A 9798-nucleotide genomic window follows, 5' to 3' on the forward strand; every position below is an offset into this window, starting at 1 on the left:
GCTTTTAAGTTTTAACATGCGTGAAAGCATAAATACTTAATATATATGCAACTGCGTGAAGCTGGCATCCCTTTGGAAAAGAAAAAAATGTCATCTGTTTTTTACAGATTTGTGCTGTAAAAATTATTGTTTGCTTTCAGAGATATTGAAATGGTTGAGAGTGACATCACAGCACATTAAACCATATTCACTGCATTAACTCACGTATTGGATTTGGATAATAATAGGCGATGTTCTACATGTTCTACATGGGTGTAGCATGGAGTATGCAGAGTAATATTAATTAAAACATGGGCTCTAACAAGGAGCATGTAGAATAATATTGGTTATAACAAAGGGTATAGCATGGAGTATGCAGAGTAATATCGGTTATAACCAGGGATATAGCATGAAGTATGTACAGTAATATTGGTTGTAACATGGGATATAGCATGGAGTATGCAGAGGATCATTTGTTCTAAAATGGAGTACAGTATGAACTATGCAGACAATTATTTGTTATAATATAGGGTATAGCATGGAGCATGCAGAGTAACTTTGGTTATAACAGCGAGTGTAACATGTAGTATGCAGACTAATATTCGTTATAATAAGGGATATCGCATGGAGTGTAAAGAGTAACTTTGGCTATAACATGGAGTATAGCATGGAGTATGCACTGTAATACTAGTTATAACATGGGGTATATTATGGAGTATGTAGACTAATATCAGTTATAACATGGGGTACACAGGGAAATATTGGTTATAACAAGGGGTGTAGCATTGAGTATGCAGTGAAATACTTGTTATACTTTGGGGAATAGCATGGAGTACGCAGAGTAATATTGGCTATAACATAGTCGTAGCATATAGTATGCCGAGAAATGTTGGTTATAGCATGGGGTATAGAATGGAGTTTGCAGAGTAATATGAGTTATAACCTGGGGTATATTATGGAGTATGCAGAGTATCATTTGCTCCAACATGACGTATAGTATGGACTATGCAGAGTAATATTGTTTAGAACATGGGGTATAGCATGACGTATGCAGAGAAATGTTGGTTAGAACATGGTGTATAAGTATAACATGGTACGCCTAGTACCATGGGATATGCAGAGTGATTGGGTATAACACATTTCATAGTAATACTGCATACAACATTTCATTCCCACTGGTCAAAGATATGTCGATGTATTTAAATAGGCATCATAACACAATATTTTAAAAATAAGCCACAGAAAAATGATATATTAATTGATGATATATTCAAGCTATGTAACTGAAACGGCATCCTACTGCACCCTCTAAGCTTGATTAAATTATTCGTTTTTTTCATGTTTTTAAAAAGACATTAACAACTTCATTCACAGTCAATTCAATCTGTCATAAAGATTTGATGATTTGTATATCATGTTTATGACAATGTGGCTTGCCCTTTATTCGGTAACAATAGGTGCTCATTTTTCATAACAATGTGAAACTTCTACCATTTTGATGTCAGAATGAATTTCTTGCTTCCACTTCCCATGACAGATGAGATGACAGTTAAGGGCTGAACCTATTATCTACCAATCTGTAAAGAGGAAATGAAGCTTTCAAGAGGTAATAGGTTTGCATTATCTTACAAGTGCTCTAAGGTTATTACCAAACTCTTTGCGCTAACAGAAAAGCTTTTTTTTTCTTGATCTAATTACTTGGTATAGCCATTTCGACGAGGCTAACATTTTTTCCGTGTTTATCTAGACATATGATTTAGACAACACTCTGAGGCAAACGTAAAGTGTAATCCCTGGTCACAGCAATTACACTGGCCCACAATTAACTGCAAATGCAATCAAAGTTTTGTGAAACAAAATTAAGAAATTAAAATAACCACTCGCTTGCTGTCTTTACCCTAGGGACAACAATTTATGATTTCATTAACCTTCTATCTCTGAAATCACAACTACTGTTAAGACAGCATTTTAAGGAACAGGAAAAAAAATATAGGAAGCTGATATAGCAGCTCAGGTATGATTTCATATTCCAAAGACTCGTACTCATTTTCATTTCGTGAATAGGAAGCCATAATTCAGCACTGGCATGAATTACTGACTTCGACCGGACTGCGACATAGCGCCTGTGAAATCAATGGTTGCGTGTGCATTCTACGTCCATGCGAATCAATCAGTTATGGTTATAAAGCGTCCTGCTCGAACACTCACCTACAAATCAATGCCCAAAAGAATGGCAATCAAGAAATTACACGTGGCTGTGTTTCTGAATTTGCCTGGTGTTCCACACAATTACTAAGTGTTCAACTCCACCGATCCAGGCAAATGTTTCGACGTGAAAAAATAACAGAAAGCTAAAAAATGAAAAAAAAAAAAGAATGAGAAGCGTCTGCAGAGAACTGATTGCACAGATGGTATGGCAACGAAATGCAAAGTTTACAGTGAGGAATGAGTAGTGTGGCTTTGTCTGCTGGCACAGGCAGCCCGTGATGTACAACCAATAGCATAATGAAGCAACATAACAGAAAAATCTGCACTTAACTGTGCAACAGGCACAAACATTATGAGTCATTATTATTACAGGCACAGTCATTGTTAGTCAAGAACAACTCTGACCCACTCAGATTCAAACAGTGATAAAACTGATGGAAAGTCTTCGACTCTCAAAAAAAAACCATTTTCTCTGAATGATCCGATTTATTCTGGCACTAATCCATGCCCATGCCCACTTGGCACATCACAGCTTTAACTCATGAACTCATGAATTGGATGATACTAAATGTCATACATTTTTATTCCCACATTAAACGGAAAGGAAAGGTTAAAATGTCAACCGCATCCCAGGATGTGTGCTGATAACACTCCTGGCTTCTCAAATCGGATCAATAGCAGCGAGCCCATTCCTAGAATGGCGCTGGGAGCTCTTCAGATATCAAACGACCCTGACACAGGAGTTGGGAATTGGTTGAGACTGCTTACATGTCATCCTCACTCAACCTTTAGAAAGAATATAAATAAACCGTTAAGTGATACTGTACCAAATCCAGCATAGCATCAATACCACTCTGAAAGAGTTGGCTTTTAAAAAAAACTATCTGACTAAATTTGCCAACTGAAATAATTCCTACGTATCCGCTTCAGAGGGATCCCAAGCGCTGTTTCCAGTGTTCAAAGTTAATCAGTAACCACCGCTGATATGCCTGTAGACTTTGGAGTGTTGAAAGCGTTCATAGTGTGCTTAAACGAGCAAGAAAAAAAACAAGCAAGAAACCAAATCCCTCTTATACAGTCATGCACTTTGACAACAATTACAATTTACAGCAATTACAACAATTATTATTTATTAAACAACACAATGTCATACTTTTAACCACGTCGAAAGTCTGTGAAACACGTGTTATTACTTGCATTATTGCAGTTATAAAAAGACATTCCCTCAAGTTAATCAGACAGAAAGTGCTGCTTGTCATGTCACCAAGAAACCGGAAAGTGCGGACTTCTTGTCTCCTTACAGTAAACAATTACACGCAAGTTTTTTGTAATCCACTTATTATTAGATAGAGCCTTAGATTATGTGGAGCATCCACCGTACAAGTTCCTGTGAATTACTTTAGATACTTTAGACACAGTAACATATTCGAATTGAAATTAAGCCATATTACTGTTAGAGCTGGGCTATTATATAAAATTAATCAACATCGTCTCACCAATCATACTGGAGAATTTAACAGCGCTGTTGTATAACAGACTTTATTTAAAAGTGCTTTATTTAAAGGGTGCATGAGGTAAGATTATCTTTACGCTCTCCACCTGGCTGCTAGTCCTTATGTTTACAGTACAGCAACTTATTTTGTCAATCTTTGCACTACTGTCATATGATTCACTTTTTTTATTAGAACTGTGTGCTAGTTGGCGCTGCACTGTGCTACACAACTCACCGTGCCCACTGTCTTGTTTTGATAGTTTTGTACTGTCTTGTGCTGTTTGCACGGTGCACTTTATGTAAATATATGTAATTTCTACTGTAGTTCTGTGTTTTGTTTTATGTAGCACCTTGGTCCTGGAGGAACGTTGTTTCATTTCACTGTGTACTAACTAGCTGTATATGGGTGAAATGACAATAAAGCCACTTGACTTGACTTGAAGATTATTATTATTTTATTTTTTATTTTTTTAGATCAGATCTAAAGATTAGATCTCTAACGGTTAGGTAGGTTCAACATTTGAATGATTCCCACCCATGTTCATGAAGCTCCGCCCCCAGGATCTACAGTGGCCCGTAGAGTGTCTATAAAATGACTGACAGGAAGTGTATCAAAACACAAACAAGCATTTCAGACCAGAAGTCGGTTTTCCAAACGGGTTTTCTCAGTGACTTAACACACTTTCGCTAAGAGCGCGGCTTAATCCGTTAGTTTTTTTTTTTTATCATGTTCTACATATCTTTCAAGTTATTTGTACAAGTGAGGAATAAAAAAAATCCATTACTGCACCTTTAAATGTGCTTTTATGAACATGTTCTGCAGGATGAAGCTAGAGTAAACAGATCTATCTATCTCTCCATCCACCTAAGTATGACACAACTAGCTAAACACGCTGTGCATCTGCATGTTTCAGAATCTGTTTGTACGTGGCAACAAGAGCAACATTAGAAATTGCCATGCCATAAACTGTTCAATACTTTAATAACCAGAATGCTTGAAAGACAGATGACAGTGATACCCCTGAAAGTCCAGAATGATAATGTGTCCCTTTTTTGAAAGCCTAGGCTTTTGAAAATATTGGATCGCTTAAAAAGATGGAGGCTTTCTGTCGCTGATAATTGCCGTTGATAATAAGGTAAGATTTTTGGGGTATCAAGAGCTAGCTAAGAATATTAAAAGTGGAGTTATCGAAAGTATTAAAACGGAATAGAGTAGAAGATTTCCATTCAGTCAATTGTTCCAGATCCTAATGGTTTAAGGAGTGCTTCCTAAGCGCTTCTAAGAATGAACTTCTTCTACGGGCCGTGGTTGTAGGTGAAACCGTGCATATTGCTGTCTGTGCAAACGAAATGGCGGCACACTCTCGATGGGAACAAGGATGCTAATGTTTTTGGTGCCATCTCACCTGACTTAAAAGATATAGTACGCAAAGGGACCAACGTATACCTTTGCAACGGTCAATAACACAACGGCCCAGTCGCTGCGAAGGTGGGCAACACATCCAGATGTTTCTGTTTCTGAGGATAACTTTTCCAGGATAACTGCTCGCACCACCTCTCCATAAAGCTTCAGACGCTTCAGTAAGGTGGCTAACCGCTGCATGTGTGTGTGTGTCATTTACTGCTGATATTCAGTTATGTAATCCACCCACATTGTGAACAATTGCAGCCACCTTGAAATTTTCATGGACATCACTTGTAGTGCAAGTAGTGCATGTACATGTAAATAGTAAGATCAGCAATGAGCCCAACCAAAGCAATCATGAAATGCATACACTCAGGAAACACAGGAATGCTGTTCAAGCTCTGGCAGAATGATCTGCAAAAAAATTCCCAACATGTCCTTTATGTTTTTAATTATCTTCTTTTTTTTAGGCGAATGCCTGCAGAATGAACCACCACAACAAGTTGCTCGAGCTCCATTTTTCAAGCAAAAACCAAGTGATAAACAGTTTTCACAATCATTCTCATGAAACAATGGGATTTGTGGATCAGGTGCTCTTTGCCAGCGATGCCTCAAGGTGAAAGACTGTGTAATGCATGAATCTTGTCTCAGCTGGATTGTGTAGTGTGAGCACCGCTACACTGACAAGACAATACGTTGCAAGCTATAAATGTCATGTAGTGCGAGCAGTACAGCGGGTGTGGGACACTGAAAGTCATGCAGTGCCTGATAGGCATTGTGCACATGCAATCCTACAACTGACCCACTATTATTTCCATAAAGAAGCAACAGTCTGCCAGGCTTCTTTGACTTTGCACATATGCTAAACTGCACATTCAATCCCAGTGGTGCCTGTTAAGTGTGAAGGCTGCTTGTTTACGAGTCTCATCTTTAAAAGGATAACTACTCACACTAATTTGCTCCGATCTTCAGAAATGCAAATGACATCTCAAGAGACCAAAATACATATTTGGTGGGTGGAGTTGGCAGGGAGTTGGATGTGCTTTTCTATTCAGGAAATGGAGCTTATTTTTTGATCATTTATCCCTTTTAACTCTAATCTGCGCAATATTAGGCGAATTATAAAAATCCGTTTAATGAGCCGTGCTGTTTTGATTATTTTCAATGAAATCACTTGACAGCGGAATAGAAGAGCTTGTCATCAATAACCGTGCACGGCTAATCATTCCGACTGCCTGAACAGCAAAATCTCCAGGCTTTAATGAACCCTGGATGTGGAAATGCAACACTGTAGGTGTTAACTCAGCATTGTGGTTGCAGATGATTAAATCAGGCTTTTCTCTGCTACATAAATATAGAAAAGAATGAAAAAAAATATATATATATATACAACTTTGAAGAAACTTTGAAGAAAATCTCTATGCTTCTAAATATAGACTTTAGGTATTCAGCAAGTACAAAAGCAATGCCTCTACTTCTGGTAGAAGTATCTACTTTTAGAATTATCTACAGGTAGAAGTGTCTTCTGGTAGAACTATCTACTTTTAGAAGTATCTACTGGTAGAAGTATCTTCTGGTAGGAGTATCTACTGGTACAAGTATCTAATTTTATAAGTATCTACTGGTAGAAGTATCTACTTTTAGAAGTATCTTCTGGTAGAAGAATCTACAGGTAGAAGTATCTTATTGTAGAACTATCTACTTTTAGAAGTATCTACTGGTAGAAGTATCTTCTGGTAGGAGTATCTACTGGTACAAGTATCTAATTTTATAAGTATCTACTGGTAGAAGTATCTACTTTTAGAATTATCTACAGGTAGAAGTATCTTATTGTAGAACTATCTACTTTTAGAAGTATCTACTGGTAGAAGTATCTTCTGGTAGGAGTATCTACTGGTACAAGTATCTAATTTTATAAGTATCTACTGGTAGAAGTATCTACTTTTAGAAGTATCTTCTGGTAGAAGAATCTACAGGTAGAAGTATCTTATTGTAGAACTATCTACTTTTAGAAGTATCTACTGGTAGAAGTATCTTCTGGTAGGAGTATCTACTGGTACAAGTATCTAATTTTATAAGTATCTACTGGTAGAAGTATCTACTTTTAGAATTATCTACAGGTAGAAGTATCTTATTGTAGAACTATCTACTTTTAGAAGTATCTACTGGTAGAAGTATCGTCTGGTAGGAGTATCTACTGGTACAAGTATCTAATTTTATAAGTATCTACTGGTAGAAGTATCTACTTTTAGAAGTATCTTCTGGTAGAAGAATCTACAGGTAGAAGTATCTTATTGTAGAACTATCTACTTTTAGAAGTATCTACTGGTAGAAGTATCTTCTGGTAGGAGTATCTACTGGTACAAGTATCTAATTTTATAAGTATCTTCTGGTAGAAGCATCTTCTGGTAGAAGTATCTACTGGTAGAAGAATCTACTGGTAGAAGCATCTTCTGGTAGAACTATCTACTTTTAGAAGTATCTACTGGTAGAAGTATCTTCTGGTAGAAGCATCTTCTGGTAGAACTATCTACTTTTAGAAGCATCTACTGGTAGAAGAATCTACTGGTAGAAGCATCTTCTGGTAGAACTATCTACTTTTAGAAGCATCTACTGGTAGAAGTATCTACTGGTAGAAGAATCTACTGGTAGAAGTATCTTCTGGTAGAAGTATCTTTTGGTAGAAGTATCTACTTTTAGAAGTATCTACTGGTAGAAGAATCTACTGGTAGAAGCATCTTCTGGTAGAACTATCTACTTTTAGAAGTATGTACTGGTAGAAGTATCTACTGGTAGAAGTATCTACTGGTAGAAGTATCTATGAGAAGTTGTTTTGGAAAGTCTAAAGAGGGGAAACTTGTCTTTCTGTTCAATCTAAGCCAGAGGCAGGGTGGAAAGCCAGCAGGCCATCTGGGACCAGGCCAGGCTAGTCTGACCTTAATGACTTTGTATTGTTGTGTAGCAGTAGCAGTTGTTGTTGAGATGCTTCACTGCTACACACAGACACCTCACATCACCATTCTTATTGAAATCAAGCCGACCTTCCCATACAGCCCATTGGCCACAGGCTCCAGACGGGAGGCGCTGCTTACTCATCCATTAAACATCCCCTACACGGCTAGTGTGACCCTTTTCCCCCGGTTTGGTTTCTTTGTTTGTTTATTTGGTTGGTTGTTTGTTTGTTTTTGCCATGTTGTGTGTGTTATTTTCCTTACCTTGCGCGACGGCTTTCAACACGTGGATGTGGAGGCAGAGGAGCGCCCAGTAACTCCTCATACACAACGAGAACTTTCTCCTTCTCCTGTAACTTCTTACGGTGTCTGACATGTGATCAGTCGTCTTCCTGAGTCCTGAAGTCGCCTTGATCTTGCTCGTAGTAATACCCCGATCAGAGCGCTGGTCTCCCGGGTCGCAGCTCTGCACTGATCCGAAAAGGAGCGCGGTGTCCCCGCTGGCTGCGCGTCTCCGTCCGCGGTCTGATCCACCCCGAACACACTGCATGATTTCCATGATCGAGCTGCGTGTAATCCCTGCGATCGTGGCTCTGGCTCGCGCTCACGCTCGCGCTGGCAGCACAAACAGCACTAACCCGAACTTCAGTCAGAGTGAATTGCTGCGGCGTGGCGCAGACATGGAGCTCTGTGTGTCCAAATGAACGCAAAGATCCGAGCGGTTCCTGTGCGGAGCCTGTGCAGCCTACCTGCTCTGTCCAGCGCGACTCATCCGAGTGGCCGAGTATTATTCCGGATCCGTGGAAATATGCTCCAGGATTTGCTCAAAGGAAAAGTTGTGCAGTCTGCGAGTCTGTCACACACGCACAGTGCTCTTACATCCAGCCATCGTTACTCCAAAAATCCTCGGATGCGATTTCCTCGGATGTTTCATGCGCATCTCCGGGGCTGATCAGCCTTTTTTTTTAATTATTATTATTTTATTTTTTCTAAATAACTCGTGGTTATTTCGAGCCCCACTGAACCACAGCAAGCTGTTGCCTCCAGGTCTCTCAGATTACATTATTCTAGCGAGTTTTACGCGTCGCTTGTAAACACTCAGACTCTGTTAACCATTTACTAAATATTTCTCACCACCAGGCAAGCCGACTTTTCCCTCCCGGGGAAGGCAGAGATCAGATTTCCCACACTGGATAATAACAGGCTGCCTCGGTGCAGCTCGCACGAGGATAACTAGTCTGATAAAGCACTAACCAGCTAGGCGACTGCAACAGTTCAGCGACTGGAAGTTTGGGAATAGCGCACGGACTGGAGCGTGTGCGCGGTAACACAAGCAACAAGCGAATGCAGCTGTGCTGAGGAGAGAGAGAGAGAGAGAGAGAGAGAGAGAGAGAGAGAGAGAGAGAGAGAGAGAGAGAGAGAGATCCGGCAAAGTGCAGCAGCAGCGTGGAGGCGCGCTTTCACTCCAACTCCGCTCTTTTACTGACTTCCTCACTGCTGCGCGTCACTCCCCGCCCCCTGCATCTACACTACCCCCCACCCCGCCCCCTGCTTTAACTCCTCTGCCCTCTCTAAACTACCCCTCGCCCCCTGCATCTAAACTACCCCCCTCCCCGCCCCCTGCTTTAACTCCTCTGCCCTCTCTAAACTACCCCTCGCCCCCTGCATCTAAACTACCCCCCTCCCGCCCCCTGCTTTATTTCCCCTGCCCTCTCTAAACTACCCCTCGCCCCCTGCATCTAAACTACCCCCCACCCCGCCCC

The 9798-nt window shown here is 40.1% G+C and overlaps 1 protein-coding gene across 3 annotated transcripts in view; it reads right to left on the reverse strand.

The window, feature by feature from the left end:
• The window catches only part of sdk1a (sidekick cell adhesion molecule 1a), a 227557-nt gene extending 218103 nt beyond the window's left edge, over nucleotides 1–9454 (reverse strand). For all 3 annotated transcript variants that reach the window (XM_026929549.3, XM_053228272.1, XM_053228271.1), the window contains exon 1: nucleotides 8300–9454. In XM_026929549.3, the coding sequence (XP_026785350.3) occupies nucleotides 8300–8594 (295 nt within the window). In that variant the 5' untranslated portion in view covers nucleotides 8595–9454. The remainder of the gene's footprint in view (nucleotides 1–8299) is intronic.
• Nucleotides 9455–9798: the final 344 nt, after the last annotated feature.

The sequence above is a fragment of the Pangasianodon hypophthalmus genome, chromosome 23 (assembly GCF_027358585.1).
Source record: "Pangasianodon hypophthalmus isolate fPanHyp1 chromosome 23, fPanHyp1.pri, whole genome shotgun sequence".
In the NCBI taxonomy this organism is placed as follows: domain Eukaryota; kingdom Metazoa; phylum Chordata; class Actinopteri; order Siluriformes; family Pangasiidae; genus Pangasianodon; species Pangasianodon hypophthalmus.